The sequence below is a fragment of the Tasmannia lanceolata genome, unplaced genomic scaffold (assembly GCF_043159265.1).
Source record: "Tasmannia lanceolata isolate RefF3 unplaced genomic scaffold, GAP_Taslan_0.1 ptg000003l, whole genome shotgun sequence".
In the NCBI taxonomy this organism is placed as follows: Eukaryota; Viridiplantae; Streptophyta; class Magnoliopsida; order Canellales; family Winteraceae; genus Tasmannia; species Tasmannia lanceolata.
The window spans coordinates 63,343,551-63,365,041 of NW_027518680.1; the positions used below are offsets into that span (position 1 = coordinate 63,343,551).

Sequence of the window (21,491 nt, forward strand, 5' to 3'; positions counted from 1 at the left end):
GACTAGTCCACGGAATAAATCTATGGCAATTTTGCTGCAACAAATTCTGTTCATATCCTGCGACAATTTTTTTTTTTGAAAATTGACTTTTATTACCAAGAGAAGATGAAAGGGGGACAAGTTGTCCCCACATACATTAGTTACACCCCCCGCTTAGAGATCATCAGAAAATGATAACACTTCTACATATTCTTTGCAATACCCTCCATCTCGGGCGCTATAAAAATGGACATGAATTCACGCAGAACACCATCCTTTGCCAGCTGATCAACGACCTCGTTAGCCGATCTCCTCCGATGTTCGATTGTTGGCATGATGACACTCACCAAATCCCTAATTTCAGTCACGAAGTTATGCAATCTCCAGGGTCCGTTTGAGTTTTTGGTTGCCCAAGCAATGGTGTTTGAGGAATCACCTTCTACAATTAGCGGTCCGAGCTTGCTATTAGCGAACCATTTAAACCCAAATAACAGCGCTCGTACCTCAGCTTCATTAGCATAACAGATGCCTACCGGTCCTGAGAAAGACATCAGTATCGTCTCATTGTTATCGCGAATGACTCCACCGATCCCTGCTTTTCCGGGATTTTCTGATGGAGCTTCCGTCGAAGCTTAGCTTGAACCAGCCAATCGGCGGAGGTTGCCATTTTGGGGTAACTTTTTCCTTGATCATCTGCTCCCAAATAATAGTATTCCAATTCCTTAATATATCCTCAATTCCATAATTAATTCTCATTCTATCTTTGATCCATGAAATTAATTTAATTTTAATCTGTAAGATGACCCAATTCAACCTCCTTCCTTTATATCCGGTTGTTTCTTTTGTTCCATACGTTCCAGATGATGACACGAGTAAGGAGTTTCCACATCGCTTGCCCAATATCTCCAAACGTACCACCACGCCAGTTCAATAAGGTCCTTCTAATGCCTTTTGTAAAAGCCCATGACACATCAAAGGATCTAAGAAAATTCATCCAAATTTGACAGGTTAACCGACAATGTAGAAGTAAATGATCAATAGTTTCCTCCGCTTTCTTGCATAGAACACATCGGCTTGCCATCTGAAATTTCCTTCTCTTTAGTCTATCACATGTATTTATGCTTTTATGACTGACGGTCCAAGCGAATGCCGCCACTCTTGGAGGTGCCCAAGTCTTCCAAACTGTCGCCTGACACTTAGCCTTCCTATTCCCACTGCACAAGGCCGAAAAGAGAGATCTAACGGAGAAACTCCCGTCCGGATCAGGTGTCCAAATTCTTTCATCCATGACAAAAATCGAACAATGACAAGAATTTATAAGCTGTAATTGCACTGTGAAGCTCACAATTTCATCATCTTTAAGAGCCCTGAGTAGCCGAATATCCCAAAAACCCCTTCCATGCTCTGACCCCCTAATTAGATAGTCTGAGATTTTGGACTCACTGCTGGTGGCAAGCCTAAAAATGTCAGGAAATAAACAATACATCGGGTTCTCTCCCACCCATAGATAAATCCAGAATCTTGCCTCTTCCCCATTTCCCACCTTGAAGCACACGAATTGCTCAAATTGATCCCGAGAGGCGCAGATAAACTTCCACGCTCACGACCCTTTTCCGGCCGTAAGATTTTTAGCATTCCATGTACCCCATTTTAAAGTTTGCTACCGATCGCCCATCTTCCTCTATAAATGGCAGCGTGTCATCTGCAAACTGTAAATGGCTGACCGGTTTAGAAGCGTGACAAGGCTTCAATCCTCTGATATACCCTTTTTCTTCAGCCTTTGTTGTCATAGTGCTAAGCACTTCCGACAACTGTATTCAATGAAACTACATTCTTTGGGGATATCATCTCGAACATTCTGTTTGCATCTTTTAAATTCCTACATGTTAGGAATTAACAACGAAGCAGAATAACGATGCAAAGATAAACGAAAGATTCACACACAGATTTACGTGGTTCACCCAACCAGTTTGGTATGGGCTACGTCCAGGGCAGAGCGACAAGCCAACGATTCCACTATTCTGAAGAAGAGATTACAAACCCTCAAGCCTCTCTCACAATCGGGTCTCCTGATATCACATCCCTTTTATATGGCGTTCAGAAACGCGTTACAATAAAGAAAAAAAACCTAATTCACGAAAGTACAAAACTACCTCTTGTATAAAAATAACAATCTCCCACTTGAAGACTGATATCTGCACTTCCACTGATAAAGATGTACAGTACTTTCCAGATTAGACTGAGATTAGGCTTCACCAATAACACTACACTTATAATAAAATGTAATGAGAGAAATCCCCACAGTAGTCCTGTTGAACAGCCCATCTCTGACGTTTTTCCATGTATTATCCTCCCATACTCTTCTGCTCCAAAAGAAGTACAAGCATTGAGCATGCTAGCATAAGGAATTATGTTGGACGAACAAGTCCTATGCAGAGTATGTCTAAAAACAATTGAAAGCCTTAACTCTAATTCCCATTTGAAACATTAGCGGATATGATCGAATTCCATGTCGGAATGTCCTCATGCAAAGGAAGAGGGACCTCGCAGAAAATCCTCCGAGCATCATCCAAGATTTCGCATTCTGAGTACATGGTTATGAGGAAAGTCCGCACACCAACAACTAATGCAAAACCAGTCCTTACAGACCAACCATGGAGCTTTTTGCAACCCATACATCACCTAGACCAGAGAACGCCTTAAGAAGGCTGCCCAAAGTGAATTCGTTGGGAATCAAACCCTCGTCCATCATCTCCTTAAACATATAAAAGGCATGAAAGAAATCCCCACAACGAGTATTTGCAGCAATAATAGGAGACTAGGAGGCTGCTTTTCGTTCGGGCATTCTCTCGAACAGATAGTGTGCATCTTTTAGATTTTCCTGCTTTTGGGTTGTAACTTGTAAGTGAAAGTGTAGGGTCGAAGTGAGAGGGTCAATCATCTCCTGTGCTTTTTTATTAGTTTAATTATCCAATGTCCAATAATCATCAACTTATGGGCAGATGAAACGGTGGGTCCCACTGATTAATTACCAGCCATTGCTCTTGTTTGGATCAATAATCAATTGAATCGTGAAAATCTTAAAGATCTGATAATAGTAGCCATCGGATTGATGGATTAAAAGAAGAATGGGCAACGGTTAGGCTAATTAAGACTTTTCTCAAATGTAATCTCTTCTCCACAATTCCTATACTCAAGCAATGCTTTTATCATAAAGCTTATTTGCAAGAGGCCAATTTAAGGGTTTGGATATAAGCATTCAAATGGCAAAATCTTAATAATCGGATAATGGTAGCCGTTGGATCGTATCCACTATTTCTTGGTCACGATCCGATCATATCCCTTTTCAGTTGGATTTCTTCAATATGCTTTTCGGATCATACATTTGAGTCACAATCTATTTCAAATCAGACCCTCCATGTCCTAGGTCCTACCTATGTTAAAACATAGTTTAAGAAAGGAAAATGAAGTCCGAAAAGAATGGTGAACGAAATGAAGAAGAGAAAGAAAATGTTCTGGTTTTGAGTATGGTTTTGTAAAGTTAGAAAAATGCCCCCTTGCCATAAATATGAACAAGACTATGAAGGGTATTTTCCGGCTGAGTAAACTGATTAGATGAGGCTCATTGGGTTCAGATTCATGGCCATATGGCTTAATTCCAAACTATGAAATATTAGAGAATTGGATTAGGCCGATTCGGGTTGATGGCGGGGTCGATTGGATTGAGCGGATTCGGGTTGACGGTAGGGTCGATCGGGTTGAGCGGATTTGAGTTGACTGTGGGATCAATCGGATTGGGAGGATTCAAGTTGACGGTGGGATTAACCAGATTGGGAGGATTCGGGCCCGGGTTGGACCAGTTTGGGCTAGAGTGGTTCAAGTTGAAACGGGTCGGGGTGCAGGTAAGGGTCGGGTCAGGCTGCAGGTTTGGGGTTCGGGGTCCTACTTTAAGTTGGGGTGCGGCTTTGAGTTAGGGTGTGGGTTGGTAGGGGTGTAAATGGATATTCGGAAATTCGATTACCGTCCGCATCCGAATCCGTTTAAAGCGAATATTATCCGAATCTGTTTCAAGCGGATATTATCCGAATCCGTTTATGAGATATTCGGCTTTTAGCGGATGCGAATCTGGTAAATGGTATATCCGATCTGTTTAACATCCGAATCCGAGAAGTAAATCCTTTTTATTTTTTATTAATAATATCATTAATATTTATTTTTAGTAATGACACACTATCTTTTGTTTCTATAAGAAAAGTGAATATTCTTTTTAGAAAAAATAAAATAAAAACAAAAATAGCCCAAACCCATTCCATCAAAATAACCCAAACCCATTCCATCATATACAAAAAAAAAAGAAGGAAAAACCCAAAGACCACTACCAACACTATCATCCATCCCCATCGCCTCCCTCTCTCTCTCTCTCTGCCTTTGTTTTAAAAGGAAGAAGAGGATCTCATATATTTTAGGGTTTGAGAGTTAATTTTGTGAAGAGAATATAGAGGTCTAGTTTTAGGGTTTGGAAAATTCATTCGAGTAAGTAGGAGAAAAAAGATAAAGTGCTGCAATAAAATGTTCGAATTTACCGGATAAACGGATACGGATAATATCCGAATTCGAACAATATCCGACGGATACGAATTCGGTAATAGATATTAAATATCTGTCGAATCCGAATCCGAATCCGAATCCGAATTCGAATAGTGTATACTGTAATCGAATTCGGATATAGCCATATCCGCTCCGAATTCGATCCGTTTACACCCCTATGGGTTGGGGTTGAACTGGGTTGCGGCAAAACCGGGTTCGGATCAGGTTGCGGGTTTTGGGTTTTGGGTCCAGTTGGATTGGGAATTTTGGTGGAGATGAGATGGATATGTGTATGGTCTTATGGGAGTTACGAACATGGTCTGTTCATAGTAGTAAGGCAATGGATGAATTTAAAGGGATGAGGTTAGCTATGCTATTAAGTATATGGGATGTTCGGATGGGATTTGGGTTGTGACAATATGATACTAATGCGGGTGCTTAAGAGGGAAGAAGAAGAAAAATAGAAATCAAGAACACAACAAGAGAAGAAGAAGAAAATGGGAGCAAAGCTCAACCCAATTGATATTCCATCAATTACATAAGTTTATCAACATCCAAAATCCCCTCTAAAGATGGTTTCTAACTCTTTAAATAAAAGAAAACCAAAGCAAATTCGTTCAAGATCCTCACTAGCTAGCTTAGAGACTAACATAACATTAATTGCATTGGAACTCACTAACTTTGACTGTTTTGGGAACCCACAGACACAGTCCACCAAAACTGCCATAACTTTCTACCCTCTTATTCAATTTTCAAGCACAAATACTTGTTGGAAATATCTCAAAGAGGCCTACAACTTTATAGTTTACCACTTTCCATAATTCTTCCATTTAGAAGCTCAAAAAGCAGGTTCAAAACGGGCTAGCAACATTAATGAGGGACTGCACCTTGGAACTCCACCAAAACCACCTAGGCATGACATGGCTGCCATGTTGGCACTGCATCATTATCTCCGGGTGAGAAAGAACTCGCCCACGAGTTCTCATCAAGCTCTCCATGATAAGTTGTCAAGTCTTTATCATTGAAGTTGGGTGAGTATTGATATTTGGAGAGAGCTCAACCTTGAATGCATTATCCCCAATTTTCTTAAGCACTTGAAAAGGGGTATCCACACGATCTTGAAATTTGCTAAACTTCCTTGGTTTAAGAAAACTCGCCCTCGATTCTTGAAGTATCGAAGAATGATCATCAGTTGAAACTTCCCAAGATCAAACTCCGCTTCATAATCTCCACGAAGAAGTGATAATTTGTCTAGATTTTGAATATGTTTGAATATATAAATATCAACTGTGAGCTTCAATGTAGGATCGAATAAAAATGGATCGATGTAATTGGATGAAAAAATCGATGTAATATTTTTCCATTCACCCATCACTTCAATATCCATCGGTTTACCTAATATGCAATCGGATCTAATTTCTTTGGTGATGAATTCATTGAATTGCCGTTGAAGTTCCTCGTACTCCTCGTTAGTTTCAACAACAAGTAGAGAATTGAATTTACCATTATCATTGGTCTCTTAATCAAATTCGTTCTTGGAAATAAAAAAATTACTCTCATATCCTTTGTTGAACCATGCAATCCGATACGGCTTTGGATGTTGTTCGGTTTTGAGCTTGTGCTTGTTCACCATTTTATGAGATACAATGTTCTCACAACTCCCACCATCGATCACAATGGAGCAAACCTTGTCATGAGATTCGCATCGAGTCTTGAAAATATTGCAATCGGATCTAATTTCTTTGGTGATGAATTCATTGAATTGCCGTTGAAGTTCCTCGTACTCCTCGTTAGTTTCAACAACAAGTAGAGAATTGAATTTACCATTATCATTGGTCTCTTGATCAAATTCGTTCTTGGAAATAAAAAAATTACTCTCATATCCTTTGTTGAACCATGCAATCCGATACGGCTTTGGATGTTGTTCGGTTTTGAGCTTGTGCTTGTTCACCATTTTATGAGATACGATGTTCTCACAACTCCCACCATCGATCACAATGGAGCAAACCTTGTCATGAGATTCGCATCGAGTCTTGAAAATATTGGAACGGAGCCAATCATCATCGGATTCAACCTTTGGTGTAGCAAGTGCTCTTTGGATCACCAAGCTTTCTCCTTCTTCGGGTTCGATTTCTTCATGTTGTATGTCATCTTCCTCATCATATATGGGCTGATTTGAATCATCAACAAAATTATCACCATTTTCTTCATCATCGAAGGCCACTACTTGCCGCTTTGGACAATCTTTGAAACGATGGCCAACTTGACCACACTTGAAGCAAGCATTTGAATTGTTGGGACTATTGGGCTGATTTCCAACTTGATGTGTAGGGGCTGATTTTGTAGAATTTTTGTTGAAATATTCGGACCTTGACTTTGTTCCTCCACCATGTGAAGATTCACCTTTAGAAGAAGGATAGAGACTACGAACATCCACATACTTTTTAGCACCACGACGAGAAAGCTTAGCCTCCACCTTTAAGGCTAGTTGATAAGCATCATTGACGCTCAATGATCGGTGCATTTCCACCTCATCACGAATGGTAAACTTCAAACCATCAACATACCTTGCCACAAGTTGATCTTCACCCTCTTGAATATCATTACGAGCCATGAGTTTGTAGAATTCTTCGGTGTAGTCCAACACACTCTTGGATTCTTGGCGTATGTTGTTGAATTGAGAAAAGATAATTTGGAAAAAATCCAACGGAAGAAATTTTTCCTTAAGCCTTGACTTCATTTTCTCTCAAGAAGAGATCTTACGCTTTCCTTTGCGGATTCTCATCTCTTAAACCTTATCCCACCATGTTGAAGCGTAGCCACGAAGCCTTGTAGCCACAAGCCTCACACGTTGGCTTTCGGGTGTCTCCTTGTAATCAAAGAACTTCTCAATGGCACTAAGCCATTCAAGAAACTCTTCGGGTTGTAGACGACCATGGAACTCCGGCAAGTCAATTTTAACGGTGTCGAAATCACGATAGAACCTTCCCAACCTAGCCTCTTCACGAGTATTGGCGAAGGGATTCACATCGGATTCATCACTAGAACCTCTACAGCTTGATCTACCATGCTCACTACGAGCCTCTTGGCGTTCAAGTCGCATGGTAAGTTGCTCAACTTGTCTTCGAAGTGCTTGAAGTTCATCATCTCTTTCATCTCTCAAATCTTCCATCATTTGGTTACCACGCCTTCCTCTACCTCTTCGTGCCGCCATGAAAATCAAATCGAAGCTAGCCCAAGAGAGTAACGTCAGCTTTGATACCAGATAATGCAGGTGCTTAAGAGGGAAGAAGAAGAAAAATAGAAATCAAGAACACAACAAGAGAAGAAGAAGAAAATGGGAGCAAAGCTCAACCCAATTGATATTCCATCAATTACATAAGTTTATCAACATCCAAAATCTCCTCTAAAGATGGTTTCTAACTCTTTAAATAAAAGAAAACCAAAGCAAATTCGTTCAAGATCCTCACTAGCTAGCTTAGGGACTAACATAACATTAATTGCATTGGAACTCACTAACTTTGACTGTTTTGGGAACCCACAGACACAGTCCACCAAAACTGCCATAACTTTCTACCATCTTATCCAATTGTCAAGCACAAATACTTGATGGAAAGATCTCAAAGAGACCTACAACTTTGTAGTTTACCACTTTCCATAATTCTTCCATTTAGAAGCTCAAAAAGCAGGTTCAAAATGGGCCAGCAACATTAATGAGGGACTGCACCTTGGAACTCCACCAAAACCACCTAGGCATGACATGGCTGCCAGCAACATTAATGAGGGATCAATGTTGTGCTCTGATACCATATAATGCGGGTGCTTAAGAGGGAAGAAGAAGAGAAATTACAACTCAAGAACACAACAAGAAAAGAAGAAGAAAATGGGAGCAAAGCTCAACCCAATTGATATTCCATCAATTACATAAGTTAATCAACATCCAAAATCCCCTCTAAAGATGGTTTCTAACTCTTTAAATAAAAGAAAACCAAAGCAAATTCGTTCAAGATCCTCACTAGCTAGCTTAGGGACTAACATAACATTAATTGCATTGGAACTCACTAACTTTGACTGTTTTGGGAACCCACAGACACAGTCCACCAAAACTGCCATAACTTTCTACCCTCTTATCCAATTTTCAAGCACAAATATTTGTTGGAAAGATCTCAAAGAGACCTAGAACTTTGTAGTTTACCACTTTTCATAATTCTTCCATTTAGAAGCTCAAAAAGCAGGTTCAAAACGGACCAGCAACATTAATGAGGGACTGCACCTTGGAACTCCACCAAAACCACCTAGGCATGACATGGCTGTCATGTTGGCACTGCATCATCATTCCGGGTGAGAAAGAACTCGCCCACGAGTTCTCATCAAGCTCTCCATGATAAGTTGTCAAGTCTTTGACATTGAAAGTTGGATGAGTATTGATATTTGGAGGGAGCTCAATCTTGTATGCGTTGTCGTTGATTTTCTTGAGAATTTGACATGGACCAATTTTCTTCTCCTTGAGCTTGTTATAGGATCCGGCTGGAAATCGTTCCTTCTTCAAATAAACCCACACAAGATCACCTTCATTGAAGATTTTCATTCGGCGATGAGTATTGGCCGCTTGCTTGTACCTCTCGGTATTTTCTTCAAGATTCTTCTTCACTTCTTCATGAATCTTTGTCATGGTAGTAGCAAAATCTTCCGCCTTCTTGTTAGACAATGATGGATCGGGAATGGGTGCAAGATCAAGATAGTGTTTTGGAGTTTTTCCATAAATCACTTCAAATGGACTTTTACCAGTAGAACAATTCACAACATAATTATAAGAAAACTCCGCCTGAGGGAGCACCATATCCCATTGCTTGGGCCTCTTTGCCGCCAAACTCCTAAGCAAGTTTTCCAAAGTTCGATTCACCACCTCGGTTTGTCCATCGGTTTGAGGGTGATAGGCGCTACTATAGAGCAAAAGAGTACCAATTCTTTTCCATAAGCATCTCCAAAAATGACTAAGGAACTTAGTATCCCTATCCGAAACAATGCACTTCGGAACACCATGATGCTTAACTACCTCATTGAAATAAAGATTAGCAACATAAGAAGCATCCATAGTCTTCTTGTAAGGAATGAAATGGACCATTTTAGAGAAGCGATCAACAACGAAGATGGAATCATTACCTCTTTGAGTTCTCGGCAAGCCAACCACAAAATCCATACTAACATCTTCCCATGGAGCATTAGGAAGTGGAAGTGGGGTGTAGGTACCGGTGTTTTGAGTTTGTCCCTTGCATGTTTGGCATATTTGGCATCTCTTCACATAACGCATCGCATCTCGGTAAATGGTCGGCCAAAAATACTTTCCTTTCACTAGCAAAATAGTTTTGTCTCTTCCAAAATGTCCTCCAAAACCTCCCGAATGTAGTTCTTTTATAACATACTCTCTAAGGGAGCATTTTGGAATGCATAAACGATTCCCCTTAAAGAGAAAATCATCTTGAAGAAGATAATCTGCATGCTTCCCTTTTTTGCAAAGCTCCAAATTTCACCAAAGTCTTCATCATTTGCATACATGTCTCTAATGGTATCAAACCCTTCAAGTTGCACACTCACAGAATTAAGAAGAGCCACTCTTCTACTAAGAGCATCCGCCGCTTGATTGCACTTTCCGATCTTATGCTTTAATACAAAAGTATATTCTTGTAAGAAAGAAACCCACTTTGCATGTCTTCGATTTAGGCTTCGATTTGATTTTCCATCAATTACAACTCAAGAACACAACAAGAAAAGAAGAAGAAAATGGGAGCAAAGCTCAACCCAATTGATATTCCATCAATTACATAAGTTAATCAACATCCAAAATCCCCTCTAAAGATGGTTTCTACTTCTTTAAATAAAAGAAAATCAAAGCACATTCGTTCAAACTTCTATTTGTCTTTCCTAAACTAAATCAATGATCATGGAAGAATCATTTATGCCATACAACTTAACTCAGACTAGTTGGGGTCGGCTAATCCTAACGTGAGACATGGCAACCAAAGTCAAGTAAACGTCGTGGGCCCCACTTAAAGTAGAAGGCCTAACGTGAGACATGGCAACCTAAGTCAAGTAAAGGTCGTGGGGCCCCACATTATTAGCTCTCCTGGATTGTCTTTAGGGATAGGATATCAGCACTCCTATGTTTTGACATCCACACTCTCCTTGATTGTCTTTTAGTATTTAATGGGCTTGTGAGAGCTTTTTGGGAACTGTAATAACCTTTTGACAGCCCTTTTAAATACTAAAAGACAAACTAAAAGTTTGGAAATTTAGGGAAATTGATATCAAGACATTGGACTGTTGATATCAGTGAGATGCAGTGACTCTGATGTATGAGCATATTGCAGATGGATGATGCTCCAAAATATGAACCAATTGGATAATCATAGCCGTCCATTTGATGGGCTTTAAATGTTTGTTAGAAAATGAAAAATTATTAATGACCAAGATTAATCGGTACAAGTCCAATATTAATGCCCATCTACTCATATCTTTCTATCCACTCGTCAGATCTCTCTCTCTCTCTCCCCCCTATAAATAGAAGGGTTTGAAGGTGATTCTGCATCTTCAACCCAGGCTTGTTTTCTTAGGGTTTTAGAGTTTCTCTTCCCTTTCCATGGAGCTTCCAAGTAAACTGAGTTGTAGGTTACTGCCTTCATCGTTTCTCTTCCATGTCTTCCTCCTCTGTCTCCTCTTCTCATCTGTAGAATCTCTCACTCTAGAAAACGAAACCGATCGACTAGCTTTGCTTGCCTTCAAACATGAAATAACCCAAGACCCTAATGGGGCATTAAACTCATGGAACAATTCTCTCCATTTCTGCCAATGGCTGGGAGTCACATGCGGTCGTCGCCATCCTCAAAGGGTCATTGCCTTGAAACTTGGCGATCAAGGCTTGGTCGGACCCATTTCCCCTCACATAGCAAATCTCACCTTCCTCCATGAAATCAACCTCGCAAACAACGGATTCTCTGGCCAACTCCCTCCAGACATGAGTGGTCTATTCCATTTGCGTTCTCTCAATCTGAGCCTCAATTCATATGAAGGAGAAATACCAGCCAATCTGACTGCCCATTGCCCAAAACTCACGTCCATGAATTTAAGTTACAATAATTTTGCTGGGGGGGTTCCCTACAAGTTCCACTCGTTCTCTCAGCTCGCTAACTTAGACCTTTGGAAAAATAATCTCATGGGAAACATCCCAACTTCCCTTGGGAACCTTTCATCTCTCATCCATTTAGATCTAGGATATAATAGTTTGGAAGGAAGCATCCCGTATGAGCTCGGACGACTAACCAGCTTAGATTTCCTTCAACTCAGTGTAAATGATTTGTCAGGTATGATACCTCAACCAATTTACAATCTCTCGTCTATTTCTACTCTCTCACTGGCAGCAAATCAGTTGCATGGAAGCCTTCCACCCGACCTGGGCCTCTCTCTCCCTAATTTACAACGGCTTCTCATGGATCTGAATCTATTCACGGGACCCATTCCAGTCTCTTTATGTAATGCATCACGACTTTCAATGATTGATTTTGGTGGGAATAGCTTTAGTGGATTCATGCCTATGAATTTGGGAAGCCTTCGAGGTCTCTATATTCTTACCTTAGCAAGTAATCAGCTAGGAAGTAGACGCAAATCCAACGACATGATTTTTCTCACTTCTTTAACCAATAGCTCTAGTCTAGAAATATTACAACTGGACACCAATTACTTAAGTGGTGCACTGCCCGACTCTATAGCTAATCTCTCAACTCAATTGACACGACTGACTTTAGGAAGAATCCAGATATTTGGGAGCATCCCTTCAGGTATTGAAAATCTCGTAGGTTTAAAGACACTAGGCATGGAGAAAATTTTTCTCACAGGTACTATTCCTGTTGGACTTGGAAAGCTTAACAAGCTGCAATTATTGAGCTTGAACACAAATGGATTGTTCGGGCAAATTCCATCTTCCCTTGGTAACATAACTCATTTGTTAACACTCGAACTATCTAAAAATAAATTACAAGGACACATTCCATCAAGTCTTGAAAATTGTGGAAATTTTGAATCCATATATCTTGGTCAAAACAGCCTTACTGGTACCATACCCACCCAAATTCTTAAGCTTTCCTCTCTATCAAAGTACCTTGGATTATCATATAATTCTTTAACCGGGCCCCTTGCTTCAGAAGTAGGAAACTTAAAACAACTTCGAGGATTGTACATTTCATACAACAATTTATCAGGTGAAATTCCAGACACGTTAGGCAATTGTGTTAGATTGGAATACCTTGATATGAAGCATAATCTCTTTCAAGGATCCATTCCTTCATCATTGGCCAATTTAAGAGGTATTCGAGAGCTAGATCTTTCACACAATAACTTGTCCGGAAAGATTCCAGAATACCTGGAAACGTTTCGCGGCCTCGAGTATCTAAATCTGTCTTTTAATGATCTTGAGGGAGAAGTACCAAAGCAAGGGATTTTTAGAAATGCAAGTGCCATTTCAGTTTATGGAAACAACAAGCTTTGTGGGGGTATCCTAGAACTACAGTTGCCAGCATGCCCTGTCCACGTTTATAACAAACGTGGAAAATCTCATTCTCTACGAGTAATAATTTCAATAGTCAGTGTGATTTTATTCCTTATTATGCTATCTTGTTTCTTTGCTCCCTTCTATTGGAAAAGAAAGTTGAGAAAGAATCCTTTTGTTTCGATGCCTTTGGAGGATCTATGTTTAAAGCTTTTTTATGCGGAGCTCGTAAGAGCAACTAATGGGTTCTCATTGGAAAATTTGATTGGTGCTGGAAGTTATGGTTCTGTTTATAAAGGATATTTAGACCACAATGAAACGGCTATTGCAGTGAAGGTACTCAACCTTCAACAACACGGGGCTACTAAGAGCTTCAACGCCGAATGTGAAGCCTTGAGAAACATTCGGCATCGAAATCTCATTAGGATCTTAACTTCTTGCTCAAGTATTGATTACCAAGGCAATGATTTTAAAGCTTTGGTTTTTGAGTACATGCCTAATGGGAGTTTAGAGATGTGGTTGCATCAAAGTGGCGATGTGCAACATCCGTTGATGAACTTGACCCTTATTCAAAGGCTAAATGTCGCCATTGATGTGGCGTCGGCATTGGATTATCTTCATCACCATGGACAAACACCACTTGTTCATGGTGATTTAAAACCGAGCAATGTTCTTCTTGATTATGACATGGATGCCCATGTGGGGGATTTTGGGTTAGCAAGGTTTATTTTTGAAGACACTGCTAATCACTCTAACAATCAAAGTAGCTCGCTGACAATAAAGGGATCTATTGGATATGTTGCTCCAGGTAAATGACTTTATCATTATTTTTTATTCTTTAGTATTATCTTATAAGATTTTAAAATTTTCATTAGCTTGATTACAAGATGAAGTTTTATTTGGCAACATCTCATAGTTTCTTTCTAACAAGATCAAAGCTTTGATTTTTGTGTTCATGTTTAAATGGAAAGAGTATGGTATGGGTGGAAAGAGATCTACGCATGGAGACGTGTACAGTTATGGAATCTTGTTGCTGGAGATGTTCACAGGAAAAGCTCCTACTAATAACTTGTTTACAGATGGCCTAACTCTCGACCAGTTCGCTAAGACGGCACTGCCAGATCGAGTGATCGAGATTACAGACCCACAATTGATCTCAGAAGAAGTCCAAGTTGTCAACAATAATAACAATGAAAATCATACCATTATGAAAAATAGAATACATGATTGTGTGGTCTCAATGTTCAGAATCGGTGTCTCTTGTTGTGCAGAATCACCAAGAGATCGAATGCAGATGGGTGATGTTGTCAGAGAATTGCATGTGATCAAAAACTTATATCATGGACTTGGCATCCATCGAGACAGGGAAAATAGGACACCAACTTTACGTGAGGGTTCATCTTATCTTAGCAATAACTAAGGTATTGATTGAAGTTGAATGGTTCAATGACAAGAATCGTTGGAAACATTTTCTCATACCCTCATCATGAGATATGCAAATTTTATGTGACGATGTTTATGTCATGCATTTGTGTTGATTTTCACCTCCATTTGTTTGTATTCTCTTGAAAATTCCAGCTCTGTGCTTTGTTTGTTCTTGAAAATAAAGTGATATTGAGGAAATAGACAAACAAACAATGCTGCTGAAGGGGGTTGAAATATCATTTCCCTTTTGGGAATGCTATAAAGTCCATCACTTGGCCAAGTGGGTCTTTCCTCATTGTAGTACTTCAGTGGATTTAGCTTCATTGATCGTTTAGTTCAATGTTAATTGAGGTTTATTCTGTAAAATAAAATTTTAATAATATCAGTCTTTATTCCTCGTACTGAGGGCCTCATTTCAAAAAAGTACGCATAAGTTATGATTGATTTTGGGAAATGTTATCAGCACTACTGTATTTTGATGATCGCAACTTCACTTTATTAAAAGTAAGGTATGGCATGCACCATAGGATGATCCAAACCGTCCATTGGATGGGCCACAGCCTAAATAGGTTGTGCCCCAAAAATCCTTTCCATATATAGGTTGTTCCTAACCCTCGGATCTGTGGAGGATTAGGATCAAACACTCCCTCTACAGCTCGGAGGGTTAGGATCAACATATGGAAATAATTTTTGGGGCACAACCTATAGAAGAAAAAAGAGTCACGGTGCTCATAATGTTGCCATCTCGTGAAAGTCTCATAAGAAACCAAGACAGAACAATACAGAAAAAAAAATCAGTGCTCCAATTTGTTAATGAAACTTTATTTAAGTAGACACATACGGAACCAACAAATAAGAAAATGAAAAAGGAGGTGAAAGAGTCCAAAAGAGGGGTTTGTTGTGTTGTTAGGGAAGGTATTGGTGGAGACAAAAAGGGATGTTGGGTCACATGCTAGCGGGAATCTTCTTGAGTAAGGCAAACGTAGGGCGTGGGTGTCATTCATATGTGCAAAGATTGGAGTGCCATTATTGAAACAAGGGAGTGTGGATATCAACTATCAGTTTGTTTTATCAGAAAAGTAAATGCAAGATAAGGTCTTAAACGTGCCACGATCACTGCTCTCTCCTCTAAACTTTTCTTTTCGTTTTTTTAGCCTTATTACTTATAAACAAGAGACCATTCAGGATGGAACCAAGATCATGTGTGTCACCTCGATGACTTCACCTCGATGACTTCAACCACATTTTTAATAGAATCTTATTAATTAAAATTTTTGTTCTAATTTTTTCATTCCGTTTCCAAGGAGAATCAGAATAGGATGCCAATTCTGATTCTTGATTTCAACAATCCAAACACCAATCCAAAGGATATTCATATTCTCATGCCCCCCTTTAAGTTATTTTTTTATTTTATCATACCACTTTGCCTACCCCAAGAAGAATCACTCTCTTCCATTACATTCCATGTGACAAGACGACAATTCCATTTTAATGTCATGTATAAGGTCTATTGACAGAAAATACCGTTTTTTCTAACCGGAATTTCGGTCGAAAATTTGGTAAAGTAATAAAATAATAAAAATTAAGCTTTTATTTCGCCAAAATTTTGGAAAATAAGTTCAAAATTCTAATAATATATTGGGATGATTGGAATTATCAAATACAGCTAATTAACAGTGAATTAAATCAAAAATTCAAATAGGGTTTATATGAAAATTTTGAAATGCTGACTTCAACCCGAATGAAGCGAACCGACTAACCAGGTTACATAGATTCTAACTATCAATGTTCGGATTTTTTTACTAACAGTCGCCCTAGGAACCGTGAGGCGGGTAGTCTAGCTCATGGGAGTATGACTAGAGCCGAGCTATAATTTTTTGATTTTCTTCCTCTCTAAGAAATTATGTCTGTTTATTTGGCTTTTGTACTCCTAGGCCTATGACCCGCCTTGATCTTTGGCACTCTTTTTTCCTAAATAAAGTACCAACTCAACTCAACTAAGCCTTTGTCCCAAACTAGTTGGGGTCGGCTACTGGATCCTTCATAAATTTTTCATGAAGAACTTGATAAAGTAACACCATTTCATAAAATAAAAAAATAAAAAACTAACAGTCACCCTAGGCCCCATTATGAGGTCTGTTGATCCATTGAACAACCTCTGGTCCAGCCTAGATCAAAACAATCAGAGTCCGTCTATCTAGGATGCAAATAGGATGCCCATTTAGCTGGGATGTGAGCTACCCTCATTATTGTTTCAATTCTCAACAGGATTTGCTAGGGAATTTTTTGGAAAGACATTTGCGGCTCACTTTTGCAGTAGATAACACCCAGCTCAGATGAATCAAAAGAATAAGACAAAATCTGTTAAAAACTGAGAATATTGTTTGTTCTCTTGCACAATTAAGCCGAGAATTGACTTTCCCCAAAATTGCCTAGCAATTATCAACATTCCAAATCACTCAAATTTATGGAATCTTAGGCTGATGATTAGGATAAAATCCTACCAATGACCGTGTTTGGCGTACCGTTTGAAATAGCGTTTAAAACTCCGTTTTGCAAAACGGTGTTTTGCCGAATGACATTTTCATGTTTGGTTGGCCAGATCAAAACGGCGTTTTAAACGGCAAACGGAGGTATTGTGTGTTTGGTTGCAAATGCCCCAAAACGGAGTTTTAGTGGTAAAATGACCAAAAAGGGCATTGTTTGGTTGGCTTCAATGTAACTCAACTACTCTCTCATTAGGCCCAATATTAAAAGGTCATTAGGATCTCATTCAAACACTATTAAAATTTAACATCATTGCCAAAAAAAAAAAATGGCTATACCTTTAGAGTTCTTCTCCTTCTTCTTCTAAACGGCCGAATTTGATGGACGAGTGGAGGCGCTGAGGCAATGAGGCGTGAGAGAGTTTGCAACTTTGCAAAGTAGATGAAGAAAGTAAGAAACTAGGGTTTCTTTTAACTCTTTTGTCTTTAAAAAATCAAAATTAAGAGATCATATAATGATATCAGCAGCCCCTTGTTTTGAATTAAATATTAACAATTTAACAAATTTGTGTCCTCAAGAATGATATTAACACCCCCACTTTTTATATATTTGATGTAACACATAAAATTGCACGCATATACGTAAAAAATGGGTTTTGGTGAGGGCAAACATGTAAAAACCCGTAGCCCAAAAACTCCGTTTAAAACAGCGTTTTGCAAACGAACCTCCCCCCCTCCGTTTGCAAAACGCCGTTTTGAGGGTTCACTGCAAAGCCAACACCTGTCCCTGCTAGGTATGACACCTGGACCAATTGGGGACTTCCATCTGCCCCTCCTAGGTGTGCACCTGGTCCATACAGGGGCTACCACCTGTCCTAGACAGGTGGCTCAGAATCACTATAAATAGCCTTCACTTGTGCTAAGGTGAGGGAGCTGAGATCTAAAAACCCTAAGCTTTTTGCTCTGACATTGCTCTGCACTCCTGCTCATACTGACTTGAGTGTCGAAGCGCCCGTCCGGAGCACCACTCCGGGTTGGTCCTCTGACCCTTTGTCTTCTTGTCTGTGTCCTTGTGCAGTGCAGGACTCCACTAGCCCTTCAGCTGTGGTGTGCCAGATCAGCCCTTCCGGCCCTACCATAACCTGTTACCAATTTTAGACCTAACACTAATCATATTTCTTTTCATTGTGTTTTGTTTTTTTTCTAAGAAAAAAATTAATTGGAAAACCTTTTCTGTATACCTCATGTTTTGCTTTGATAGAGTGGCTCCCAACATTTTAACACTTAATTTGATTGGCCCGGAATCTCTCTCCAAACCCACCATTTTAAATAAATAAATGTCATGGGTTATTTAGTATCTTTTGATTATTTGATAGATTTTGAACACTGAAACAATATTCTTATCAGTCATGACTCACAATATATTTTCCTTCTTATTTCTTTCCTCCAATTATTTGAAAATAAGTTCAAAATTCTAATAATATATTGGGATGATTGGAATTATCAAATACAGCTAATTAACAGTGAGTTAAATCAAAAATTTAAATAGGGTTTATATGAAAATTTTGAAATGCTGACTTCAACCCGAATGAAGCGAACCGACTAACCAGATTACATAGATCCTAACTATCATTGTTCGGATTTTTTACTAACAGTCGCCCTAGGAACCGTGAGGCAGATAGTCTCACTCATGGGAGTGTGACAAGAGGCGAGCTATAATTTTTTGAATTTCTTCCTCTCAAAGGAATTATGTCTATTTTCTTTGCTTTTGGACTCCTAGGCACATGACCACCCTGATCTTTGGTACTCTTTTTCCCTAAATAAAGTAACACCAACTCAACTCAACTCAACTCAACTAAGCCTTTGTCCCAAACTAGTTGAGGTCGGCTACTGAATCCTTTAGAAATTTTTCATGAAGAACTAAATAAAGAACTAGTGTGTAGATAACTTATCTACACTAGTGTGTAGAAACTCTTTTCTCTTTCATAAAATAAAAAAATAAAAAAACTAACAGTCGCCCTAGGCCCCATTAAAGAACTAGTGTGTAGATCTCTCACTCTAGGGAACGAAACCGATCGACTAGCTTTGCTCGCCTTCAAGCATCAAATAACCCATGACCCTAATGCATCACAACTTTCAAACATTAATTTTGGTTACAATAGGTTTAGTGGATTCTTGCCTATGACTTTGGGAAGCCTTCAAGATCTCTATCATCTTAGCTTTGGAATTAATCAGCTAGGAAGCAGAGGCAAATCCAACGACATGACTTTCCTCACTTCTTTAACCAATTGCTCCAGTCTACAAATATTATGTCTGGACAGCAATTACTTAAGTGGTGCACAGCTCCACTCTATAGCTAATCTCTCAACTCAACTGATATACCTGATATTAGGAAGAAACAAAATATTTGGGAGCATCCCTTCAGGTATTGAAAATCTTGTAGGTTTAGAAACACTGGGCATGGAGAATAATTTTCTCACAGGTACTATTCCTGTTGGACTTGGAAAGCTTAACAAGCTGCAATTATTGACCTTGAACACAAATGGATTGTTCAATTCCATCTTCCCTTGGCAACATAACTCATTTGTTAACACTCGATCTATCTAAAAATAAATTACAAGGACACATTCCATCAAGCCTTGAAAATTGTGGAAATTTGGAATCCATTTATCTTAGTCAAAACAGCCTTACTGGTACCATACCCACCCAAATTCTTAAGCTTTCCTCTCTATCAAAGTACCTTGGATTATCCCATAATTCTTTCACAGGGTCCCTTGCTTCAGAAGTAGGAAACTGAAAACAAGTTGGGACATTGTACATGTTTGGCAACAGTTTGTCTGGTGAAATTCCAGACACGTTAGCCAATTGTGTTAGCTTGAAATACCTTTATATGAAGCATAATCTCTTTCAAGGATCCATTCCTTCATCATTGGCCAATTTAAGAGGTATGCGAGAGCTAGATCTTTCACACAATAACTTGTCTGGAAAGATTCCAGAATACCTGGAAAGGTTTCAATGCCTCGAGTATCTAAATCTATCTTTTATGCTCTGTTTGGTTCACGGGTTTTTTTTTTACCCGGGAGTTATGTGGGAGAAAAAAATACCCTGGGAGATAGGTGGGGAAGATTCAGTCCTAGAAGTATACCGGTAAAATATAAAACCCATGTTTGGTTCACCAAGGTAGGAAGAAAAAAATCCTAGAAGTAACAACAGAAATGATAGGCATCAAGTTTTTGGCCATACCCATTCTCAACCGGAGCCCACTAGATGAACAGCTGAATGAGGAAAGTGAGATATTCTTCTCTCTTTCTTCCCAGGCCCACTCTGAGTATTTATGAATTATGAATGGGCGGTGATAAGTTCACCCCCTCCTGTCACAATCTTCACCCCATATTTTCAAAATGGACAGTACAGCCCACACATAGGATGATCCAAACCGTCCATGAAAGATGGGCCACAATCTAAATAGGTTGTGTCCCACAAAATCATTTCCATAGGGTGATCCTAGCCCTCCGATCTATGGAGAAACTCCATTCATCAAACCTCAACAGATCGAACTGCTAGGATCATCCTATGGAAATGATTTTTGGGGCACAACATATTTACATTGTGGTCCATCAAATGGACGGTTTGGATCATCCTATGGTGTGGGCTGTACACTCCATTTTGAAAAATAGGGGGTGAATATTTTAATCGAAGGGGTGAATTTATCAATTCCCATTATGAATTTATGAGGACGGTTTGGATAATCCTATGGTGCGTAATTACTGTACGTTTGATAAAGTGAGGAGTGCCCTCATAAAAAACCCGTCCTGCACATAACATTTTGAAAAAAAATTAAATACATGGTAAAAATGCGGGTGCCCGCGGGTTTTCTCAACCCGACCCGTGTTTTTGCGGGTTGGGTCACCCGCAGGTTAGTTTTGACGGGTAACTAAAAATCAGACCCATGTCCGCAAATTTGCGGGTGGGTCGGGTCGACCCGCGGGCATGGGTCACTTTTGCCAGGTCTAGTATACTCTTTCTCTGTAGTTAGATGGGTCCCACGTTACATGGTTGAATGAAATGGTCCCGATTAATTTATTTTGTGGTGGGGTTCACTACATGCCTATGATCCAATCCATACGTTCAATGGGCCCGGCATAAATAGAGTGGCACGTAATCAGAGGGTAGGGTCTGAAATGGAAGAATCTTGATATATTTGATGGTTGGGATAAAACAAAAACACAGGATTTTCGGGGCATGGCCTGTTTACATTGGGCCCCAACAAAATTCTCTTTTGGGTGGACGCCACTGCATTTGGAAAATCATGACGAACTTATACGAACATTATTTTCTACATGTAAAGGGTAGACAGTTTATGAGAACATAAGAACGTTGTTTATTTATATATAGAGTGAAGGGAACAATCCGAAACATATTTACAGGCAATACACATGTGCTCAAAAAAGAACTGTACACCAGCACGACGCATA

The 21,491-nt window shown here is 39.4% G+C and overlaps 1 protein-coding gene across 1 annotated transcript; it reads left to right on the forward strand.

Moving 5' to 3' along the window:
• Nucleotides 1-11,203: 11,203 nt before the first annotated feature.
• LOC143870060 (uncharacterized) lies at nt 11,204-14,525 on the forward strand. Its single transcript, XM_077376568.1, has 2 exons — nt 11,204-13,913; nt 14,077-14,525. Exons 1-2 carry the CDS (start codon nt 11,204-11,206, stop codon nt 14,523-14,525), a joined length of 3,159 nt encoding a protein of 1,052 aa, XP_077232683.1.
• Nucleotides 14,526-21,491: the final 6,966 nt, after the last annotated feature.

Excerpts from the sequence above, each read along its gene's own strand:
- LOC143870060 (XM_077376568.1), top strand. The coding sequence starts at position 11,204 with ATGGAGCTTCCAAGTAAACTGAGTTGTAGGTTACTGCCTTCATCGTTT. Across the intron at positions 13,914-14,076 it reads TATTGGATATGTTGCTCCAG|AGTATGGTATGGGTGGAAAG; the intron begins GTAAATGACTTT and ends TTAAATGGAAAG.